Here is a 26102-nt window from a genome sequence, read left to right on the forward strand (position 1 = left end):
ACTTTGTGTGGCCTTCAGATTAGCTCAAGAACAGTGCCTAGAGAGCTTCATGGAATGGGTTTCCATGGCCGAGCAGCTGCACCCAAGCCTTACATCACCAAGTGCAATGCAAAGCGTCGGATGCAGTGGTGTAAAGCATGCCACCACTGGACTTTAGAGCAGGTCCATAAAGACATGGATGAGTGAGTTTGGTGTGGAGGAACTTGACTGGCCTGCACAGAGTCCTGACCTCAACCCGATAGAACACCTTTGGGATGAATTAGAGCGGAGACTGCGAGCCAGGCCTTCTCGCCAACATCACTGCCTTACCTCACAAATGTGCTTCTAGAAGAATGTCAAAAAACCTCCTAAACCTTGTGGAAAGCCTTCCCAGAAGAGCTGAAGCTGTTATTCGGTTGTTAAGTCTGACGTCACGTGGCAGCGCTTCCGGGTCCTAACGCTCTATTTCCTACCACAAGAAAACAACAAACGGTGCTAAAATACACACACGATGTGGTGTAATACTACAAAAAAATATAATCATAACCTTTATCTCCATACCAAAATTCTAGATGGCCAGACAATGATTCGTCTTTTATAAAAAGTTAAAATATTAATGGCTGTGACATCATTATATCATTAAAGTTCATGTCCCAAAACTTTTGGCAATATAATGTATAAAGGGGGATTACCACTGTGGGTGACGTATGTCCGGGGTTGTTATGTGTAAATAAGAGAGATATACAAAAAGTGTAGAGCTGTGGGTCCCCAGGACTGAAGTTGAAAACCACTGATGGACTCATCTGAAACCTTCAGTTCAGAACAATCGCGCTCCTCTACATAGAAACCATGATCTTATTAGTGCTGGCTGAAAGGGTGACCTTATAACATGACTGAAAATGACATCTTTATCCAGTAAATTGGAATCCCAGGAATCCCAGAATGCTTGAACAAAGTTGCACTAGTGTTTCCAGCTAATTCACCCACTAAATAAATGCAACAAAGCAGTGCCTGCTTAATATGGTGTACAAATCAATTTGACAAGGTCCTATAATTTCTGAAGCAATGGACTACTGCCACTTCATCACATCCAATAATTGATCATCAGATACTTTAAGGAAATGTAATTTTTGTCAAATTTTTGTCTCAGATTCACAAGCAAGAACAGGCAAATGGCCTTTAAAATAGGATAAAATAAAAATGGATATTGAGGGCAGAGTTGCTTAACCCTTGTCTTGAAGGTTCAAGAGCCAGAATTAAGTACAATACAAAAAAATTTAAGGATTCAAGATTAATTAAGTTCCATTTCCAAGTATGTTGAGGTCATTCCATAAACCAAAGAGATTCCTGTAAAATGCCATGGGATGTGGACAAACTATGGTTTAGGGCAAGTGTGTCCAATCCTGCTCCTGGACTATCGCCACTATCTTGCAGAGTTTACCTCCAGCCATAATCAAACACACCTGAACAAGCTAATCAAGCTCTTTGGGACCCCTAGAAACCTAAGGGCAGGTGTTTTGATGCAGGAAGAGCTAAACTCTGCTGTACGCTGGCCCTCCAGGAGCAGGTTTGGACACCCCCTAGTTTAGGGTCAACCTGTTTCCAACAATAAGAAAACCATATAGGAGGGACAGGAGAGCCATTACCCAAGGTGGAAGGACAGAGGACAAGATGTAGAGCTAAAATCCCAGATCCTGGACAAAGTGGGAAATTCCCAAGAGGAAGATAATGTTGGCCAGCCTCAGGATGCAGGAGACCTTCTGTATCTGCTTGTTTGTCTTGCATAGACAAACCATCTGTGACATCATTCAGCATCTGAATTACTTTGAACTACTTTTATATACTCTTACTATGTATATGCCCTGTACTTAAAACTACAGCTGGGTTGTTTTTTGTTGTTTATATTATCCAGAATATAAATGGGCCAAGTTGTTGAAGTCATATTTTCTTGCCAGTTTTACAGTCAGGTGGATTTATTGATTCCCTGGGAAAGAGCTGAGTAAAAGTTGAACAAATAATCATAGCCTCTTCTCTTACTGAGTAAGATCAGGGAGTGAAAGAACAGGGTAGCTTTTTTCTTTGGCAAATAAGAAGAAATGATGCCTGAATGGAGTGAAAGTAAAGAAAAGAGAAAAAAGAGACTGCTCAGCCCGCATTTGGCAGCATTGGCAAAAAGGGCTTTAGCCTGTGCAGATGGCCAGTGTGTTTTTGTGGGCCTGTATAATCAGCACTGTACTGCCATAGTTTCCCTCCCGTGCACCTGACTATGCCCATGTGTTAGAACATACATACAATGTCTAACAATACACTGTCATATAAATATTTAACAGAAATTGCATCCAACTATGTCCACAAACTGTCCTAGAATAAAAATTAATTCACAAATGTGACTATAATTTATCACGCAGGGTAAACATACTGTCACACAGCAAAATTTCATGGGCTATATAGTTATTTCAAAAGGAATCCACATGATCAGGAGTTTGCATGTGGATGATAAAGTTCGGCATGCAGGTTTGGTCATGCCAATTTGTTGCATTGACTAATAGAAAATGACTTCTGTGTGAGCGATTATGGTTCATCCATCAATACGCTATTGACAACAGGCAATTTGTCCTTTTTTGTTTGTGAAATTTCGCTAATTTGACCACAACTGATGTGTTCCCAACTGTAGCCTGTGTGTATGTAGACCTCCCCACACTACACACATGCACACCACTATTACTAACTAGTGGCTTCCGTGGCAAATCCAAAGATGAAGGAATTAAAAAGCAGCGCTCAACAAGCGAAGCAATTGTCCCATGTTGTGCTTTGATTAATGAGCTTGGTAAAGGCCAGCTGGGTTTTCCCTTACTGAAAAAAAAAAAAACATTTATATTTCCACTTCTCTAATCAGCCATTTAAACATGCTGAGTAGCATTTGCTCATGTTATATCCACCTCATGTTCCGTTCAATATTCCAACACTGGCACTTATGAGTCTAAACTGTTGTTTGGAATGTAATTCTAGGAGTCATAATTCTCTTATGTGATACAGGGAACAGGATTATGGATTGTTGGGGTTTTTGTCACTAGTTTTCTTGTAAGCCAGTACATTCTGAATGTTTCTCCACCCTGGCATTGCTTACGTAAGCTGCGTTTAGTGGGAGGATGGTGCTTACATAAAAGCCTCCACGACAGTGGGACGGTTGGGATGTGGGATGACGGTCGGGGGCGGAGCTTATACCTTAGGAGCGTGCACAGGCCCTGGCTGGGGGGGGGGGGGGAGAGTCAGTGATGCAGTGAATGAATGCCTCTTGCCCGCTGATCCGTAACTGAGTGAGGGACAAAGGCCTCCTGGAGAGCGGAGCGCAGTCGGGAGCTCACAGCTCCTTAGCCTTACTTACACCAGAGGGGGGATATACGCAACTCGCCTCTCCTCTCAGTTCATCAATGGAGCGAGCTGAGGATGGTGAGTAAACTCTTTTTTTTAAAGATTCTGATTCATTTGTTTCCATGGGAATTGTTGCAGTTGTGATTTAAGCGACCAGTTCATGAGATCACTTGTGTCAGACAGAATGATGTGGTTTAGTAAAATCAGTCTAATGAGACTGGCGTTCGTTCTGTGTGAGGTGTTGCTGATCTTGATGTATTTGCCTGAGTCAATAAATGCATTCACTTGGTTTCTTACACACAGGGGAAAGTGGTATGACCAAAACGTTATATGACCTGATGTGATTCATTTTAAGTTTAGTGTTTTTGAAATAAGTCTCTTATGATCATTAAGAGTGTATTTATACAATCAAAAATACAGTTAAAATGTAATATTATACATTTATTATTGAAAACTGTTGTGTTGCTCTTATATTATTTTGGATAACAATACATTTTTGTTATATTCTTTGAATAGAAAATTCATGAGAACAGCATTTTTTTTGGAATAGAAATATTTTTTAACATTATAAATGTCGTTGCTGTCACTTTTGAGGCATCCTTGCTGAATTTTGAATGGTGGTGTATACTGATGTAGTTATTTTGCTGGAAATTCAATAAAAATGGTTCATATATCATTCCCAATATTTGAAAAATCCAGTGAATGAAAGTTACATCATCTTATTGCTGCATCTTCTCTTTAAGTTTAAATGTGATTGCTGCAAATTAAAAAATATATAAATGCTCAACCAATGATAAATCTACAGTAGCATCAGTGCAGCTTAGCATTACGTAACACTTGACTTGTGAACAAAAGATTGATATAATTTTGACTCTGATTTGAATTCTGATTGAATTAACTTTCAAAGCTGGTGTGAAATAATTGTGTAAATAGCTATCCTGTCCACTGATAACTGTTGGATATATTTACTGCGGTATGGTATGGTATGGTATGGTGGTATAATGGTATGGAATGGTATGGTTGTATGGTATGGCGGGTGACACATTTCTGTCATTGTGTGGTATACACCCTGGGAACAGGACTTGAGTTTATTGTGAAGGCCCTTCCTCTGACCCCTCACACAGAGAGCTTTCTTGCGCCGACAGTCTCTTTTAATGAGCCTGCCTCTCTTTGTGGCTCACCACTAATGGAGAGTTTTCTGTGTGCATCTTATTCTGTCGTCCTGCCCGGGAAAATGGAATTTTCCCTGGAAACTTCAGCCTTTCTTAGAGGAGGAAATGGAAATTCATTTGCTGTAGTTTCATGTATTGTTTTCTCACTAATAATGTGAACCCTCCTTTATATGGTAGAGTTCATGTTTGTTAGCTGATTGGTTCACTTCAAACAGTCTATTTTTCTGCAGAAAGACCTAATCGGAATTGGAGTTGTGTTTGTTTTAGTCTGTCTTTTTGCTTGGAGGTAATCTGTTCCGAAAAGACTGACTAAATTAACTTTTAACTTACGCAAATATACGTTTAAAATTTAATCTTCTTCCATGAAAACATTTCTGATGTGTCTGTAAAGTTGATTTAGTTTAAGCACAGCATGTGGTGGATATAGTTCAGTTTGAAATGATTTCACATCCTGTCAACTTTTTAGATCTTTTCTTGATTAATCCAAGATGAATAGAGACTGCGGAGAAACCAGACACTGTCACATCAATAGAGGAATCAAAGTGTATTGAAATACACAGATAATTTTAGCAACGGAAGATGCTGCACAGAGACCAGCTCTGTTCCAAGGTTCATTTCCATACACATTTGGCTCATATATTTGAGCACTAAGTGTTCTCAGCACAGGATGTGCCAGCATGTGTCCACCACCTTGCCTACAATCACATGAATCGCACACTTTCAATCAAAAGTATAAAGCATGCATTACCAGCATTTTGGTGTTCTATCCAAATAATTCATTTGGCAGACACTTTTGCTATGCCTAAAGTAACAATAATATGGCAATAATATTTTCCTCAGTTATTTTGCTTTATTTCCAGATTAAATCAAATGCTTGTTCTTACGTACGCGCATGCGCACTCTCCAAAAATGGTGCTTTCAATCTCACTTTTGACAAACTAAAATATATAAATGACATTTGTATATATTCAAAATAAAAGATATACATTGTATTTAATGTCAGCTTGCTTATTTTGCTCAAGATAACGATTTATTAAGTCCACATGTCATAAAAACAAGAAATTATGCTTCCAACTACAGCTCGAGAGCTGTCGTTCCAACCACACAAGTTTGCGATGCAGTTTGCGAATGTTTGTTTGAACTATGGTTTCGAGAAACACCAAATCGTTGAACTATGTAAGTAACGACGGAACTTGCAATGTTAGTTGGCTAACGATGCTTTTGGGAAACGCACCCCTGTTTAGTTTCTGTCACAGTTTTCCACAGGTTTTGCCTGAGTTCTTGTTCATTGTTTGTTACTATGGTTTCTGATTAGTGCACACCTGTTCCCTGTTTCGTTAATTATCATTCCCAGTGTATTTAAGCCCTGAGTTTCCTCAGTTCAGTGTTCTGCATCATCAGTGTTAAAGTATGTAGTTTGTCACAGTAGGCTGTAATAATAGTTCACGAGAACAAGGAATCTCTGAGACAGACTTTAATCCAAAACTCACAGGGATACACAGGAGAAAGAAACACAACCAACTTAGTATTGACGATGACCAACATTGAACTGAACCAAACAGGAAGTATTTATACATGAGGGTAAATGAGGGAACTAATGAGCTGATTAATAGATGACAGGTGAACATAATGACTAATCAGACAACTCGGGAAAACTACGTTAAGACAGGTAAACTAAGAACAAAGGAAACAAGACTGTCCTCCAAAAAAAACGACCCTATAGGTCATTTTTCAAGCACCTTATTACGACCTATATTTACATTTTAAAGTCATGTGCCCTCTAGCTGGCGTAAAAATAATGACAGTGTTGTGTTACGTCTGTCGTCATGAAAACACGTATGACTGTCGTTAACAATCAAAATGCATGTTCATTTAAATGCAATGGGTCTCATTCATGAAACAAGAGCAGAACGAATTTTTGTGTAAATCGTGTGTAAAGTGGTTCTGGCGTAAATTTTCGGATTCATTAAACTGTTCGTATTTTCCAAATGTTAGTTGGTACGAAAGAAATCTACACCTGCTCCCAGTCACGCGTAAATAGTGCGTTTAACATCCGAACGTTTTGCTCATTAATAAGGCTGCATTTTAATTCACCTTAATAAGGTACATATTTACAGCATTTTGAAAAAAATATTATATATAGTAATCACATACGTTTTTTCCTTTTTACTTTTGTTGTGAGAGCCAGTAATAAGCTGCGTTCACGTCACCTTGTATTTACCGCTATCTTGAAATGACGTTATATTCGGAGCTGTTCACGTCCTTTTGGTCCTTGGACTGGAAATTATGCGTTTCCATGGCACCACTATCAACACCTAATAAATCAATCTACAGCGGTCAGGTGGTATAGTGGCCACATGTTACATGTGGGAGCTTTCAGAAAACTCCCAGCTTACAAACTGTAATTACGAACTCTACGAGGACGTGAACGCTTTTTACAAGCTAGAATCTTGTAACAACAGGAATTACGAGGCCGCGTGAACGCACCTATAGCATCTGCAAACGGAGCACTTTAATCAAATAATGAATTGATTTCAATAGGGCTGGGCAAACTATGGAACTTGTTTCCTATAAAATGGCCAAAATCCTTCATTTGGTGTCATAAAATGATGCCCATATATAGTTGTCAGTCGGATTTAATGGGCGGGATTTATGGTAATTGAGAATGAACGTGCACGCGCGTCCCATTTACGACTGATTGGAATTCATTAACACACACACACATTTCACTATCACTTCTGACGTTTACGAAGTATTTGTGAATCAGGAGGAGAGTTTTCGGGAAAGTCTGTTTACGCGCAAATCACTCACATATTTACTCGTATATTTATGAATGTTTCATGAATGAGACCCAATGTGTGGACTTTTTACACCATTTGTCCAATTTCCATAATTTTTTATTAACGACTACACCTACCCCACGCCTAAACTTACCCTTAATGACTTATTGTGCATATACACTTTATGAGCACATGCGTTCCCTAAGATCAAACTCACGATCGCATGATCACATGATTGCATATTGTTATTGCAATGCTCTGCGAAAACCCGGAATATGGCGCAGATAAAAGGGAACAATGCATTAAAATGAAAGTGTCCTGTTGTCGATAGGGGCGCAACTTTAGCAAACACTCATATAGGTCGTATTTCATGAATTACAATGAAAGTGTCCTGTTGTCGATGGGGGTGCAACTTTAGTAAACGCTCAGGTCGTATTTCAGGAAAGTGACAAACGACCTATATAGGGGTATTGGTTGGAGAACATGTTGCAAAAATGTGTCTTTATTGTTCATTCTGCATCACACATCTCATCTTTGTGGATTACTACTGCACGCAACACATGACAATTAATAATCTGATCACAGAAGATAAAATATTACATCGCTGAGTAATAATGAATTAAATTAATCTCTATCTATGTGAATGTACAAATTTGTCTAGGAGCATTTTCATGCAGAAATCTGTGCATATAAGTATGGATAATTCATGCAATTATTAGAATGATATGATATTATGATATAATACTCAGAAACTAATATTATAATACAAATAGTCCCTCTATGAATTCTGATTGGATGAGCCATATTCAGTTGCATTATAAAACAGATGATATGCACATCTTGAATTCTAAATTAATGTAGCATCATTAGCAATGTGGTATCGATTGGTGAACATTTATTATCCACTTCACGTTATATCCCTTAATAACAAATTCTTCCTCATGTTGTTGAGGGGTATAGCATATTTTTGAATTACACCATGTGTCTACCACTAACATGTAAGTAACTTAAAACTTCTTATGTGTAAAACAAGCCACTTGTAAATTTTGAATCATAAAAAAAGCATTGTAAAATGGCAATCCTTCAACACTGACAGTCCCTTTTACAATGGATTTAATATACATTGTATTGTAGATGTACATAGATTGTACATAGCTAGTACTGTAACTCTGGTCCCACTTTATATTAGGTGTCTTAAACTACTATGTAATTATATAAAAAAAATGTTAGGTACAATGTACTTATTGTATTCCAAAACACGTGCTGCTATTAAAGTGGGATATGGGAAAGATTAAGGACAGGTTTGGTGGTATGGGTTGGTTTAGGGGTGGGTTAAGGGGTAAGAGAAGGGTGAACAGTGTAATATGTATGCAATAAGTGCATTTTATACAGTACAATATACAGTAGTTATAGTTATCTTTATAGTTATCAGTGTGAACGGGCCTTAAGCCTTAATACTGGTAACTGAAAATTTAGTGACTGATTTTTATTTCTGTCAGGTGTCCCCTGCACTTGCTTGTGCTCTAAACTCAAGTAACTATGCTCTTGCTCATGAAGAGATTGTTAATAGTGCAGAAGAGTTTAAGGAACGTAGCCTGTTTAAATTCCCCCCAGGCGGCTTCTGAGTGCTGTGAGGCGGATTAATTACCAGAGACGTGGACTCTGGACACTAATGACTCCAACACACCACCAAGTACAATTTCCAACCCTACGTGGCCGTCTTTCCTTCAGGTGTGGCTGTTCAACAGTCAGTGGCCTGTTAGAATTGACAGCATCCTTATTCTACCATAAAGACTCAGAGGGCAGGTAAACGTTTACATGTTATTTATTCCATAATGTATAAACAGATGGTAGTGACAGACGGTACAACTAAACATGGTGCAACGTTTCATGCTTAGTTGTACTGAAGTTCTTTGGCGTAGGCCCCATCCTTCGTCCAAATCCTGGGGATGCAGATTTGGCTGATCCTGCCTCAAGGTGAAGGCCAGCTTCATCTACTGCAAATGTGAAACAGAGAATTCAGTGTTCATTTATACCAGGTGTCAAGCAGTGATTGGCCAGACTTATTACCAAGGATGACGTGACATTAAGTCTTCCTGGTAGAACTTGCTCTGGCGCTTTCATTGCTGTTAGCATCAGTTTTAATATATCATCAAGAACAAGCCACTTACAGTTCCACAAGGCACTCTTTCCTTGATTTACCAGAAGGTGTAAAGCTACTTATTTAAATTAAAAAGTTTTGAAATCATTATTTGCTCAACCTCATGTTGTTTTTCTTCAGTCTTCAGCCATTAAGCCTTTACAGTAACCTCAAAAAGTATCTGGATTTGTTTTTACGTGATTGCCTTAATATAAGAGGTGTTTATTTGAAAGAATGATAGAATATTGCACATCTTTTAAGCAAAGCAGTTCACAAAAGGAAGTTTGTTAGATTATAAATGACAAAAGATGGAGTGAAGACAAAAGTATTTGGACGCTTTGTTGTTGTCAGACAATACTGTAAACCGAACAGTGAAATTAAGTGAAATGAGTTCGTTTCACTCAAATAATAATGAAAGTTCATTGTACTTAATAGAAAAAAGTAGTTTGAACTCAAAATTCCCAGCATGTTTTGCGTCAGACTGTTTAAAGAAAATAAATGTTAAAACAAAGTATTATTTTGTGTGCTTTTGCACAAGATTAAGTTAGTGTTTAGTGTTGTGTTATGTTCGGATTTACAGGGGGTTCTGTTATGTTAATTTTTTGGGGTCACCACTGTATTGAAGGATTGGTGGCAAAAAATGTTAAGACCGCATATAGCTACTGTATTTTGTTTGATTATATGCATGTAAGTATATAACGACAGTCTCTTTAACAGTTATAATAGCAAAGCGAAGGGATGCCAGTGACTTGATTGTTAATGAGAGACACCTGTGCACCACACTGGTCTTGCTCTGCTTCCACGGCTCTCGGCCCCGCCCCTACTTGTCACAACAATTTTAAGTTCTAAGTTGGTTTACTTAAATATTTTGAGTATTCTGAACCTATTGAGTTTTGCCTGTTGTCATCATTGCTTTGTACAATGTTAATTTTTGCTTAGTCTTATGTAACTTTATTACTTTGAGTTTGATCAAACCATTTAAGTTGCTATATAGTTATAAGACTTAGTTAGATGTGTTACATAAATTCAAACTGAATGAGTGGAATAATATCTTTACTCTAATGATTGACTAAACCAACACTAAAATATAAGTGAATTTAACTTAATGTATATGAGTTTACAGCACTCATATTTATTGGTTTTAAACATTAAATGGTTTAGGCAGTCGGTTTCCTCAAATGGTTTGAGTTACCATAACTTATTGGGTTTTACAGTGGTGAATGTCTGGATTTTCATAAAAGGTTTATTTACATAAAAGGTTATTTAAAACTGTGCAAGCATCTCCATCACTCATGAACCAATTGTGTAAATCAGGGGTTCCCAAACCCCTTATAAAATATTTACTTGAAGTACCCCTGAGATTTTAAATTATGTATTAAATATTATATTATAAATTCAATAATTCAATAATTTAATGACGAATTTGCATGTTCACACTTCTCTAATGTTGTTTAATGTTCACATGACGTGTAAGTACACAGATAAAACAACTAATCTGGTTTTAGCAAGGGTTTTAATTTCATTGTTTTTATTTTAAAATTATATATGGGCTGCACGACTTGGCAAAAAATATATATTGTGATTATTTTGTCATATATTGCCATTGCAGTTTGAACTGCTAAATGACATTTAATTTCATTCCATATAAAAATGTGTCATATTGCAACTGCTGAATCATTCAAACAAAAACTATACTTTAATTTAAAGGATGTTCACACGTGTGTTCACTCTTTACAAGAACCAACTAATACAAGTTACAATACCAATATTTATGACAAATATTATTCTTTTTCAAACATTCAGAATGCTGGTAAAATGCTGTAAAGTTCTGTCCACAGAAATGTTGGCAATTATGCAAATGTGAATGTAAATGAACTGAACCAGAGATTCAGTTACAGGCCTCAGTATACTCACATTTATTTATGTAGCACTTTATACAACATTGCTTTAAAGCAGCATCTTTAAATGCCACTTTCAATTAGAATAAGAACTTTCTATCAAAGAGCGGCTCTCCAGTGTGTTTTTACTCTCATCTGAACTCGAGGGACTGAACAGAAAAAATGAACTGGAGAAGATTTCCACAGAGCCACACCTATCTAGTATTATGTTATTGCCACAGACCAAGAGTAGTTCGAAGGTGTTTACCTGCCAGAACGAACTTTTCTGGAACATTCGCATTGTCAACTCCATAAACAAACTCCATATGAACTTCCTTTTGACCTGATTTTGTTTGAAATGATGTCACACCAATTCATTCTTCGTTTTTGTGTATATCAGGGAGTTCACTCTGAACCAGAAAACATGCTATTATAAGCTGCACACGTTAAAAAGAACACAGTGAAAAACTCAGCGCAACAGACTATATACTTCAGTTCAATCACAGCCTTTGATTTGATGATCGTGATCTGATATATTGTTTTATTTCGATTAATTGTGCAGCCCCATTTGTTTATTTTAATGTCACATTAACATAACCAAATGGGAGCGTGACGCCCTGGTGTAAATGATCTGACAGATTCTTGTGTCCTGCAGGTCTGAGTGTTTGCTAAGTGGACAGATCCGTAATCAAGCTCCCTGTCTGGATCTCTGCCAGCGCTCTCTTCCTGCTCCCCTGTCCCTGGATCCTGACGTCAGGCTGAATAATTCCGCCATCACCCCAGATTGGATCTTTGAAACGTGGGACCCTGTCCAGATCCCCCAGAGCCCCTCCGGGCCCACGGGCACAGCGGCACTTTAGGACTGTCTGCTAGTCATGAGTGAATTCTGGTTGTGCTTCAACTGCTGTATCGCCGAGCAGCCGCAGCCGGTAAGAGGAACAACGAACGTTCAGGCTCCAAACCACAAAAACCAGGAAGAAATCATTTTTATTTCACCTGCTCGTCCCAGTTCCTGTTTCCCTGCCGAGTTCAGAGTTACCCGTTTCTACATTTTCTGTTTGTTTTTTATATTATCCGTTTATATACGTCCACTTAAAATGTTGGTCAAGGTTTTTTTCTGGCATAAAACATTCATAATATTGTTCTTTCGTGACCATTTTCAGTCCCACTTTATATTAGGTTTCTTTAACTAGTGTGCACTTACATGATAAAATTAAGCTTTTGATACCACTGTCTGCATACATGTTGTTCTGCCAGATTTGCAGCTATTGAGGTTGTGATACGGCTAGGGTTAGCTGGAGGATTTAGGTTGGGGTACAACAGCTGTGTAATTACATGCAGTTATTTAGGAAAGCACAACGTAACAATATGTATGTAAACAATATAAAGTATATTGATCAAATGTTCTGTGTAAAGACTCAAAGAAAGTGGGTCCCTATTTTCCTTTCTCTCTGGACAAAATTCATTTTAAATATGCTTAAAAATACACTACCGGTCAAATTTTTTTTTATGTTTTTGAAAGAAGTCCCTTCTGCTCACCAAGGCTGCATTTATTTGATCAAAAATACAGTAAAAATAGTAATGTTATGAAATATTATTACAATTTAAAAGATCTGTTTTCTATGTGAATCTAATAAATGTAATTTATCCCTGTGTTCAAAGCTGAATTTTCATCATCATTACTCCAGTCTTCAGTGTCACTCTCAAGGATCAAAACCTTTAAACTGTAATGATATTTCACAATATTAATATTTCTACTGTATTTTTGATCAAATAAATGCAAAATATATTTTTCAAATTAAAAATATATTGAGTTTAAATCTTTAGAAAATATATTTACAATCTTAAAATATATTTTCAGTAAATGCAAAACATATTTTTAAAATATATTTTGGACAACATATTTAGATTTTAGAAAATATTTTTTTAAAAATGGCCAAAAATGTACAAGAAAATATGAGTAACTCTCTTTCTCTCTCTTTATATTTATTACAGTAATTAATTAAGTAATTAATTTACAGTAATTAATTAAATAATTAATTAATGGGTGTAATTGGCCAACAATTGTTTATGGTTATAGTTTCAGCTCCTGCTGGGAGAGCTATTTTTAGAGCTGTTTTGTTTCAGTAGACATTATGAGTAGACAGGGAAGGAAATTTAGCATTTTGGACATATGTCTTCTTTAAGAGTAAGAAGTCTCCAATCGAACTCTGCGGGACTCCTGTGTTCAAGTGCATCATTGTAAAAGCACATATTTTAGCACACACATCAGATGTATGCTCATCTACACAGCGTTATGAGTAGGGCTGCACGATATATCAAAATTATCGCAATATCGCAATATGCACGTTGCAATGGCTTGCGATAACTGCATGATTTTAATACTAAATTACAAAACTTTCACATTTTTACTGTTACATGCATGTGACATACTTAATTTTTTTAAATGCAATAAGCCAAGTACTCACGCGCACAACAAGCCGCCTCTCGGACAATGCGTGATCTCAGATTTCTTCAGCTTACACCAGATACACACAAAATTATGTCAAAATGCCCATCCTGGTGAGTATTCATGTAAACGCAGTCAGTTATGTATGAAGTGAAGTAAATATAACAATATGTTGGATCTGATCAGCTCTTAAAGTGACAGCAGCCTAATAAACCTGCTGCTGTCTGTGTGCTTAATGTTAATCAAACAACAAAAGACAAAGAGAAAATCCCTCATTGCTCTTGACTGAACAACTTTTGTAGCTTTAATAAGAATCAGTGTATATTTAATCATACAGTGAAAACTAAGCAGTGATTTATTTTTACATTTGATTATTCAATTTCTGTTGAATAATTTGCCATTTGTTGTTAAATAAATCCATTGTTGGCCTACATGAAACCCTAAATCCCCTGGTTTACACTGACGTTAAAATGACACTGTTATGTAAACACTGCTGTTCACTTTCAGAAGTTAGGGATGCTTTCTTCTCACAAAAAGAATGTGAAACACGTAAGTTGGTTATATCATTTTCAGTTTTTAAATTTATTTAAATATAATTAACATTTATTTTACACACTTAAAGTATTATCATATCGCATGTCAAATATTGCATTATTTAAGGAGTTATCACATTTCTTCAATATCGTGCAGCCCTAATTGTGTGTGTGTGTGTGTGTGTGTGTGTGTGTGTGTGTGTGTGTGTGTGTGTGTGTGTGTGTGTGTGTGTGTGTGTGTGTGTGTGTGTGTGTGTGTGTGTGTGTGTGTGTGTGTGTGTGTGTGTGTTTGATGAGTCTCTTATCCTTGTCTTGAGTCTCAGCTCTATGTGGATGTGAATGTTTTTGCCCCAACTATTTTTAATCATCACACATCCGTTGAGACATCAGCTGTCACAACACAGTAATGTCAGAATTTGTCTCTGCTCAGTTAATAAAGCAGACAAGATTTATAACAACAAAAATACTTTAGCCCCAACAGGCGTACTATGACATCACAAACCATAGAAGGATTTATGATAAGCTCAGAGCCACTCTATGATGAAATAGCTGGTGTTAAAGAATGTGTGGATGTTGTTATTCAAAGGTGTTTATATTGTTGCATGTCAATGAATAAAGGCTGACCAGCATGAAATGTAGTAAGGAGGGTAGTTTCAGTAAATGAAGGTCAATAAGTATCTACTGAAGAAAATGTAACCATCTAAGCAGTATTTTTTGTTTGGTGACATTTTCTCTAAACTCATAAACAGTCAATATGTTGAAGTGAGTTTGGTTTGACTGAAGTTCGGTATTGGGACAAGCTGAGAGATTTGCCACCTTTGGCCTTTTAAGCACACAAGGAATTTCTGAGACTTATTACAGGCGCTCGTGAAGTTCGAATGACCGGTTACTGAAATTTATGCCCATATTTTCTACTGCATTTTAATACTGATATATTACTGTTTCCCTTTTAGCTACATCCTGCAGTTTCCCTGCATACGTCACCAGAGAGAAGTTTGACGTTTTCATAGGAAGATAGTTATAAAATTTTTGTAAAACATTACAAGGGCAAAACATTTTAAAAAATGGAACAAATGCACGGATGAATTCTTCACCATAAAATCCATAAACGTGCAATTAGAAAAATAAATAGGATCTATTTTAATTTCATGCCAACTTTAAAAAAATGTTGAATCTTGTATAAGTTGATGTTATTTTGAGTTAAAGTAATTGTTGCCATGACTTATTGATCATTTTTAGTGTGTGTATATATATATATATATATATATATATATATATATATATATATATATATATATATATATATATATATATATATATTATATTATATTATTATTATTATTATTATTATTATTATTGATTATTGAATTTTGCTCATATTATGAATATTACTCATATTATTATCATATTATGAATAGTAATTTTATTTTTCACATGCAACCTCAGGTAACTCTATAATTCTGTATTAGTAAGCTCAAAAACAAATAATTAGCATAAAACAGCATAATTAGGCCTAAACCAACCCATAAAACACAAACAGATCTAATAATATCACTGCAGAGAAGAAATACCTGACAAGAATGGTAGGAACATCAAACTTAAAGGTGCCCTAGAATTAAAAATTGAATTTGCATAGTTAAATAACATTGAAAATTGAATTGCATAGTTAAATAACAAGAGTTCAGTACATGGAAATGACATACAGTGAGTCTCAAACTCCATTGTTTCCTCCTTCTTATATAAATCTCATTTGTTTAAAAGACCTCCGAAGAACAGGCGAATCTCAACAATACTCACATAATTCAATGAACACCTTGTAAAGATCCATTTTGAGGGTTATATTAGCTGTGTAAACTTTGTTTATGCAATGACAGAGTCGAGAGCTTGGGAGGGGGCGGAGAGCGTGAGCAATTAAAGGGGCCGCAGCCTGAATCGGTGCATTTCTAATTATGCCCCAAAATAGGCAGTTTAAAAAATTAATTTAAAAAAATCTATGGGGTAATTTGAGTTGAAACTTCACAGACACATTCAGGGGACACCTTAGACTTATATTACATCTTGTAAAAAAACATTCGATGGCACCTTAAAAATGCATGAATGTCATTGTAGTAAATAAAATATCAAAGCAAATGGCATTTATATAAAAATAGCACAAATAAATACACTTTTCAAGCAACGAGAAATACACACACACAAAATATGTTTTCTAGATTTGAGATAAAACAGCACTACAATGGTATAGTACCTAGGGCATACACTTATCTGTCCTGTGATTAAAAAAACACTTTGATATATTATCTAATGCAATGACAGTGATGCATTTTTAAGTTTGACTTAATTGTCCAAATACTTGTTTGGGCCACTCTAGGTGTTTTACTTTAATGGAATTCTTCTCAGTATTGCTTTACACAAATTAATAACAATTTTAGTGCAAAAGTTTTCATCTGAACTTAAGGGTGGCTAATCTTAAATCAGTGTGAAATTTAAGAAGATGGGTGCTTATTAGGTCACATTTTCCCCAGAGCAAAGAGTGTGTCCTAATTACGAACTGTCATCTGTCCTGTGATGAGCACTGAAACCTTCATACACGACGAAGATAGATGATCTATATCAGTGCCTGGTTATACAACATCATACAGACTACCACACCAAACAACTCGCAATTAACTTTGAGGTTTTTATTTGATTTCTATTTTTTATCTACTCTTAGTGAATAGTTTATGCACTATGCACTAGTTTGGGGTCTGTAAGATTTTTAAATCTTTTTGATATATATATATATATACAAATTCATATGATTTGTCTAAATCCCTGTGTCAGGTAGGTTTAGGGGGTTAGGGGTAGGTCTTTAGTATGAATTCATACGAATTTGGCAAAATTCGTAAAAAACATGATTTATCAAGAAACGTAAGAATTCATATGAGTGAGGTCGTATGAATTCATACGAATTAGCCACCTTGTAAAATACATATGAATTGCCGTGAGATCAGGTTGTTTACACAGAGTATGCAGGTTTGGAATAACATGAATGAGTGTTTGACAGAATAGTCTCAGAATTTACATTTTTGGTTTCCTTTTAACTAACTGTTCATTTTAATATTTAGCTTGAGATAGTACCACAAAAATGTGGCAACTATGTTGATGTGGACCAGTATTTTCTACAACTGAAGCTCTACAGGTTTCATCAATGCAGAAGCCGTGGGCTGTGAAATGCCAACTCTCCCGCTGTCATAGCAACTGCAGTATGTCATGTCTGACCTGATACTGAGTAACTGAAGGCTAAAGGTTTCTGTCAGATTCTGGCACATTAAGAGCAATGATTGACTTTTAATCTGTTTAACAAATGAGCCAAAGCCAAGCAAGGATTTCCCCTTAACTTTGCATTGACTAAGAGGTGTTGTCATGTACATGTATATGTACTGTATTTGTAACCTATTTGAATCCATTCAAACATTTATCAATAATGCTGTTGTTCAATATGCAGTAAACTGCACAGTATTCAGTCTTTATGATTTTTGTAACTCTCTCTCTGCCTAAGTAACATATGGTGGATTTATGAAGCAAGGAGGCTGGGTTTGAGCTTTTTAGTCCAAACTCATTTTCTATTCCCATTTTCTTCACAATTTACGCATTAAACCTGTTTATGATTTTTGAGCATATTCCTGAAAATGATCTGCTCAAAGTAAAACCTTGGTACTGATGGCATACTACTGGTTTCTATTGAAAGTATCTACCTATACGATCTACCTATGAGTCAATTAAAAGTCACTGAGATAAAATATGTAAAAAAGTCATTTTTACAAGAAGTCAAGTCAGGAGGATATCTGTATGTGTTATATAATACACTTGTCAGTAACTGTTGAATATCTAGTCTCAGTCTGAAATATGTTAGATATTTTTGTGTGGGTAGAGTGCCTCGTCTGTCAAATCCAATTACATGCTTTTACATGTCAGTAGCAGCTGCTCGCTGTGTCTGCTTGTGTTTTAACCAGCGTTAAGGTCCAATACAGTCACCTACTCTATACGTTGGGATATCAACCAGATACTGGCGCTGGACATACGTGTACTATTCATTTGAAATATTATGGTTATTTCAATTAAATAACATTTAATTAACACGATAACGATATTTAATTTTTTAAATATCGCGGTTATCGTCACTGCCGTTATTCCGTGACACCCCTAATATAAACATTGAGCAACACGAATACATAGAGCACATCAAATATGGTAAATAGAAGCTAAAACATGCTTGATGCTAGAGAACAAAACTCATTTGTGATGGATTTTCATTGGAGGGACAGAAATCTCTCAGGTTTCATAAAAAATATCTTCATTTGTGTTTCGAAGATTAATAAAAGTCATGCTGGTCTGTCATGAGGACAGAATTCTCATTTTTGGGTGAACTGTCCCTTTAATGTAAAGCTACAAAGGGTAAAGGAAAATTTGAATAGTTGCTGAAAAAAATCTTGAATTTGCTTGTTCAGATGTGCGTTCAATTATGTTTGTTTTTCACTCTGCAGAAGAGGCGGAGACGTATAGATCGAAGTATGATCGGCGAGCCAACCAATTTTGTCCACACGGCCCACGTAGGATCCGGAGATATCTTCAGTGGCATAAACTCTGTAAGTACAGCGAATGTTCGATTCACAATCACATCTCATTGTAATTCAGATTACAGTTCAATTACATAATGTAGCTCAGTAGATCTCAGTGTATCAATGACATTGTAGGGCTGCAAATCTTTTGCAGTTACCTTACCTAGTTACCTTTTGCTTTGCTCTTTCTGAAGTACATGGATGTTTTGAGGGTCTCCAAATGAAATTTAAAGCTAGAAAGCGGGGACATAAGATGTTCTGCAGGTGTAGCAAACCTGCTTCTGGAGGGCTATAGTACCTTCCTGCAGATTCATGCTGCCTTCACATGCTATCGGAAATGTCCTATTTCCCAGCACATCAGGCCTATTTCTTTGGGATTCTTCTAAATTCTTATTAATAAATCTTATTACATCTTTAATCATTCAATTGCCCTTGTAATTCACTTCATTTTTCTAACTTTATGGAAGATTATTTTATGGAAGTTTCAATGGTTTTATATATGTGTGTGTGTATGGAATTGGAAGCAAGTAGAATACAGCTGTTTCTAGATCACACATAGTGCCATCTGGCAGCTGTGGTTAAAAACTAAACTCAAAATCGACTCGTTGAGGAGAGAATGGCATGCCCAACTCTGAAACTTGGGTATCAAAATTATCTCAAGAGTTTCCCAGTAGTAAATAGGACTTGGGAGGGCATTCATGTCCAATTTCTGACTAGGAAACTCATATTTACGATAATTCCGATAGGTTGTGATGGCAAGCATCTGTCCTAACTTGCTACAAAACACTGCCTGGTAGTTCTAGTGATCTTAAACACCTTGATTAGCTGGTTCAGCTGTGCTTGATTAGGATTAGAGCTAAACTCTGCAGAACAGTGGCTCTCCAGGAGCAGGATTGGACACCCCTGGTCTAGGCTATATCCAAAATATACCTTAATTGGCTGCATTACTCCACTAATGTAATCCACTGAATGAGCGAATGAAAATGAGCGAGCCACTGAGTGTGTCGGAACGTTCCCTTCTTCTGTAATGCAGGAATTAATTCAAAATGACGCTCACATTATATGTATTATTTAGCAGCTAGCGTCGCATGTGCACGGGTGTGGTGCATTGTGGGATTGAATGAGTGAACTTGATAATGTCCACTAAAAATGGCTGTTCCTTCAAATAGCGCACCATATAAGAATATAGGGGGCATTTTTGTAAACAGCCCTAGACATCTCTGGTGTGCATAATTATTGGCTCTAAAGTAGTCTGAGTTGATTTTGCTTTAATCCTGTGAACTGTGTCTAGGTGAACTCAATCCAGAACCAAATGCAGTCAAAAGGAGGGTATGGAGGAGAGGCCATGTCTGTTAACGTACAGCTGGTGGATACAAAAGCAGGATAATGCGAGTTGTTGGCAGGGGTAAGTTAAACGCTCCTTACTTTGGACTGTTTGTGGACTGTTCACCATATTTGATTTAATGTTAAGTTCACAGCCCCATGTTTTTGAACTGGAATTTAAGGGTGTGTTTACACTGGTAGGTTTGGTTTGATTAAAACGAACTCTTGTGCGATTGCTCTGTTAATGCGGTTCATTTGAATAAGTTGAACAAGTGGACAGAGACCCCTGAAAAGGTGGGACTTGATCCGATTCCAAATGAACTCTGCTGCAGTTCGATTGAAATGTGAATGCAACATAGACCAAAGACATGTAACTGAACTAAAAACAGTTTTTGATGTCACAAGATGCAACCCTAAAAGGGGTATTCCTGTTTTTTCTCGTCATAGTCGCGATGTTGCCTGTTACAGTTCAGTACTACAGCCATAAGAAACGCATCTCCTTGCAGTAAATTTTCGTTTGTGTGTAACGAAGGAATTCCTGCTGCTGTTTTGACTCCTTTACACATTTTATAAGCTCTTCACAAGTTAAAAAATACCATCATATGTTCAAGCACATACAACAACCGCATTTAGCCCAGCACACAGCATTGTTTTAGATGTTCTGTAAGTTCCATTTACAGTGAAAAATAATGGAAAAGTAGTGCAGTGGAATGAAGAAATGTGTTCTGTGTGAATGGCCCCTTAGAATGTTACGGTTAGATGCTTAACAACAGACAGCCAATCACGTGCCTCATATTCACATGCTTTGGACAGTAATGGAAAAAACATTGTATAAACAGTATTTACAACGTTTAAGTGGAAAATATCAAATGGTGACAGAAAGCGCTTCAATTGAAGAAGAGTAAAGAAGAAGCCATTTCATTCTTACTTTTATAGTATGAAATGTCCATTGGGATAAACTTTAGTCGGTAATGTATAATATGAGGATGTTCAATGCTAGAGCCTTTACGTAAACAAACCACATGCAGAGTTTATCCAAACAGTGACACTGACACCGCAAATATGCAAATAAAGACGTTACCCCAGGGTTTAGGTATGTACAGTGTGAAACAGCAGTTTACCCAGGATTAATTAATTGGATTAACCCTGGGTAAATTATGAGCAGTGTGAAATGTGAAGCAAGATAACCCAGGATTCCCTTTACTCTAGGTTTAGTATGAACCAAGGTTGACTATTTCAAGTGTGAAAAGCAAAACTAGCACCCCCTGATGGTAGGAAAGAAAATCAGCCCTATCGTTAAAATCATGTGCAGGGCGTCACATAGCGTCTTAAAAAAGGCAGTTGCTAACAAGTGTCTAGGGGGTTGCTTACATGATACCTTTTTCAACTAAAATGGAACTTTTTATGCTTTTTGGTCATTCATTTACACAACAACAGCGTTTTGGTGGGGTGAAACCACAAGTTTTTGAAAACAATACCATTATCGTCTTCATGTAAACTACAAAAATGCAAATTTGTGAAAACTGTGATGTCATGTGCATGTGTATTATGTGTTCAGTCTATAGATGCGTAGTGTTTCTTTACAAACTGACATCGCCAACTACTGGCCTGGCATGAATAATACAGCATTTTTAGTCATTTTCGCCAATCAGTGTGAACCGGGACCGTTTTGACAATGTTGTCATCTGTACACGAAAAAAGCAAAGAAAAAATAGTTTGGTTTTTATTAGTTCGTTGTCATGTAAACATACGCTAAAGGGCACTACAGAGGTTGTTGGGGACATTAAACATCATCAGCTGAACAGGTTAAACTCTTAATGAGTTGCTGGTTGCTAATGGTGGTGGACGTTGAAGTCATGTGACTGTAGTGTAGTTTGATTAGCTTAAGCTTTTTAATTCTGTGATTGCATTTAAGAAATATAAGCTTTTATTGGAATGGAAATGGAAAAATCCTATTGGGTTTTTGTTGAGGGAACTAAAGTGATGCTAACTCACAGGTTGGCCTACAAAAATCAAAAATATGTCATCACAACACAGCGCTGTGTGTATATATATATATTACTGTAACAAAGAGTGAACAATTAAAGGGGGTCTGAATACTTTCCGTACCCACTGTATATATATATATATATTTCAGAAGTGCTTAGCCTCTTTGTATGATGCTAATCTGTGTGATATTTTCCACAGGTTCTGTGATGAGTTATTTCTGCTCACTGGTTCCCCTCCAGCATCTCTCCATGTGCCCTCGGCGGCAACTTCTCACCTCATTCTTACCCAGCAAACAAATGGACAGTTGTGCACTCCATGGTAAAGAGGTCGTCCTGCCCATCGGACAGCAGGACACCACAGCGCTTCAGTGTTGTGTCCGCTACAGCTTCATAAACTACGCTCGCATGCCCCTCGATGCCCACCAGCCTAGAACTGCGAAGTGTGTCCCTGTTTTCTTCTGTGGTTTGCCATAAACTGTTGCTTTCTCATTACTCACATTTGTGGGTCTGGAACCAATAAGAACACTTGTTTTGGGTTTGCTCATATTGCCATGAAAAGACTGGTTTTTATTTGTGGATTAATCATCAGCGCTGAGCCGACAACAATGTTTGTATAAGAAAGTGACTGTACCTGCAGTCATGTGGTGCCAAACTGATCAGTGCGACGGAAAGATAAGAAGTACTTTGTGTTTTAACATGAACACAACAAATGCCATTTATTAGGAAATGTGATTGTTACTTTGCTGTTTACATTGTTCCAATTTGCATTTCTTGTTTTTTTTCTGTTCTCACTGTAATGATTTTTGGGATTAGAATTATAACTGAAAGGCATGAGTGGCAATTCACCCTCTGCTCTGCTGTCTGCTGTGTCCACGTCAACGTCCGTAACTTGATGTAAAGCTATAGATAGTGTCCAGAAAAAATGTATAAAAAAACAATTTTGTTTAGTTCTAGTGCTCTCTATGGATTTAGCTACAGTTACAGGGTCATTTCAATAAATAAGGTAAGAAGACCTGTGACGTGAAATTTACTCAGCTCAGGAAACATCAGCGGCACTTATCGACCATAGCGTCCAGTTTAAAGATGACCAGACTCATGACAGATCATGATTAAACCTTGAGATGCACAATAAGATCCTATTCTGTGTGTAAAAGTACTGAGACTCTAAGGGAACCCAGTGATGGAAAACTTGTGATATGGGAGGAAAAAAACTTTATTTCAATGATTTTGTGTTCGCTCGCAAATGTTTTGCGTTTTCCCAAGAAGCTGAACGCAAAACTGGTGACGGGAATGATATGACTATATTGCGAAGTTTCTTTGGGAAATGCAAAAACATTGACAGAATTTTTCCTCTCATGCCATTTTTTTTTTTACCCTTAGGGATTCTGTAGTAAAAGACACAACATCCGCTGAAAATTTTCACCTGCTTGTAGAGGTCATTCCCTTGATCCAACCGAAGTATTTTGTAAATATTAAATGGGTACCTTATTTACTGAAAGGCCTTCATATTGCAAAGTCACGGACTGAATTCTGGGGCCGTTCCACTCTCCCTCGCCTACTAGTATAGTTTTAATCAAACATTGTTCTAGATTGTAGAAAATATATTTTCCTTTTGAAAGACGCTGGCTGCATCTGAAAATTTAGGCAGCTGATTTGTTGCTTCACTGCCCTGTCAGGCAATGACTTTGTAGGATGAATTTGCACATGAAGGAACCTCATAAAACTGTTTTCAGCAGATTTTTGAGGCAGCGCAATGGTTTTATGATCTGCAAGAAAATAAAGTGAGCTTTGGTGAGAACTGAGCGAATACTTCTACTAATTACTAATTTCTCACTAGAAATGACATCAAGTGGAAAATGGTTAAAAACATACATGTAAACAAACTGACCTCCAACCGCAACTTTCAGACGCCATGTTTATTCTTTTTTAGCTCATTTAGCTAATGGAACACACAGGATTGTGGGATATCAAAGGCAGTGAAGGAAGCCTAAATCAATCAGTTGATGTTCAGATGAAGGTATCTCAGAAGACAGGAAGTGAAGCACTCATTGGATTGGGACGTGTCTTGATGCCTTACTACCTTGGCAGCATTTTTAAGCTTTCGGACGCAGCCACTGTTACATTCTCTTAAAAAACGCTGTGTTGAATCTCATGAAACCTGTCAAGAACAAGTTGTAGGACAAAATTATATTTCGCTTAAAACAATTAAGTCAATTTTTGGGACTTTTTTTGCATTGTGATGTCATGTTCATAACAATTTAGTAACCTCCATAAATCTCATTACTATAGTCGGGAAAAAATTTTGATTTGATTATGAAAAAAATGTGCTTACATGATAAATAATGTTACAATGCATATATATTCTTTTAATTTTGAGGTAAATGTGAACTTGATATGTACATGTATTTGTGAGATTCATCTCGTGGCTGTTTTTTTAAGATTAAACAGGGAGTTTAATTAGATTTTCAGCTGATTTCAGCCAATTAGTCCAGCCAGTTGTGGGTTACCATACAATGAACAGTACGTATTAAGTCTTCTGAAACCTAATTAACCAGTATTGCCAATGCTATGACAAAAGCAAACTTTGCAATGGTATAAGACAAATACTGAATTATTTTACAGTACGCTGTCACAAAAGCAGTTAAAACTGTATATTTGGGTATCTCTCTATGACTCAGTGTGGTATGGTTTATGAATTTTCATAAAGGGTAAAATCCTTTTAGTTGTTTGGTATTTTGTGCAATTAATAAGGCCTGCTGTGTCATTGTGAATATATTTGCCAGATGAAATGTCGAACCTTGAAATATTGGCTTTGAGAAAGTCAAAAGATAATGTATTTGAGATTTTTAAATGCAAGTAAATTCCCATGTAGGTTTTAACATGGAATGCTAAATGTATCGGTCCCTGTTAACTGTTGTTGTTTTATCAAGTGCTATATGTTTGTATATATATCTGCACTCGGTTTGTCATAACTCTCCCTTAAATTATTGTCCCTGTTTTGCTGCTGTTGTGTTTTCTTGGCATGTCCATCTTAGGGCGTTACGCTGCCTCAGAGAGCTCTGTCAGTCCATTGACTTCAATGTGGATGATGAGCTTTATGGATGTAGAGGAAAAACCAGAGAGTATGCAAAAGTGACGTGCATCAAACCGCCATGTTTTGAACCTTTGCTGCAAAACAAATTCACTGTATTCCTGCTTGATTTCCACACCTTTAAATTACATATTTGTCAAATGCTCAGAGCTTTCTCTGGTGTGCAACCCTAAGCCATCAGCCATCTTGGCACTTTTTCTTTGTCATTTGTGGCCTTGTTCATGAAAGACAAGCATGTTTTATCTAAACTGAATTTCTGATGTAAGTTGATTTAACAAATGATTTGAAGATGTTAATGTTTTATGAATATTTAAAGTGTGGCCAAAGTGTTGTTAACCAACAGGCAATACATGACAATAAATCTCTGCCTTTGTTTTACCATAGATCAATTTCAGCATCAGGGAAACAAACTCAGCTTTCTCAATATCAGATGTCAAACTTCTTTTTTTTTCTTCTTTTTTTTTTGGTACCCATGTTATTTTACATTGTGTGTCAACTGGTAGATTACCTGATGTGTTCTGTTGAAATAAATATTTTTTACATGCAATACGTGCACTAATTTTTGCTCATTTTTACAGAATGAGAAATGTCAATGTATTATAAAGATGTCTGCACAGTGAATTAATATTAAATGTGGACAAAAACTGAAACAATTTAGCTAAACCACCTGTCAGCTTATTGATACGGGATCTATCATGAGAGAGCACATATTTATCTGCTTTTATTTTTTTTTTAGAATTTAGAATATAAACTTACAGCAAAACAGCCATAGAATAATCACTGCAGCCTTAAGGCAAATA

At 36.6% G+C, this 26102-nt stretch overlaps 1 protein-coding gene across 1 annotated transcript; it reads left to right on the top strand.

The window, feature by feature from the left end:
• Window positions 1-3316: 3316 nt before the first annotated feature.
• On the top strand, window positions 3317-25834 carry cdc42se2 (CDC42 small effector 2). The gene is made up of 5 exons (XM_067395720.1): window positions 3317-3429; window positions 11976-12249; window positions 18826-18927; window positions 20192-20305; window positions 22411-25834. Exons 2-4 carry the CDS (start codon window positions 12196-12198, stop codon window positions 20285-20287), a joined length of 252 nt encoding a protein of 83 aa, XP_067251821.1. The 5' UTR covers window positions 3317-3429; window positions 11976-12195; the 3' UTR covers window positions 20288-20305; window positions 22411-25834.
• The last annotated feature ends 268 nt before the right edge of the window (window positions 25835-26102 follow it).

This window comes from Chanodichthys erythropterus, chromosome 10 (assembly GCF_024489055.1).
Source record: "Chanodichthys erythropterus isolate Z2021 chromosome 10, ASM2448905v1, whole genome shotgun sequence".
NCBI classification, from domain to species: Eukaryota; Metazoa; Chordata; class Actinopteri; order Cypriniformes; family Xenocyprididae; genus Chanodichthys; species Chanodichthys erythropterus.

What these genes read in the sequence shown, in the direction of transcription:
- cdc42se2 (XM_067395720.1), top strand. Translation starts at nt 12,196, where the DNA reads ATGAGTGAATTCTGGTTGTGCTTCAACTGCTGTATCGCCGAGCAGCCG. An exon ending in TCGCCGAGCAGCCGCAGCCG is followed by an intron (nt 12,250 to 18,825) that starts GTAAGAGGAACA and finishes TTCACTCTGCAG; the next exon opens with AAGAGGCGGAGACGTATAGA. An exon ending in TCTTCAGTGGCATAAACTCT is followed by an intron (nt 18,928 to 20,191) that starts GTAAGTACAGCG and finishes AACTGTGTCTAG; the next exon opens with GTGAACTCAATCCAGAACCA.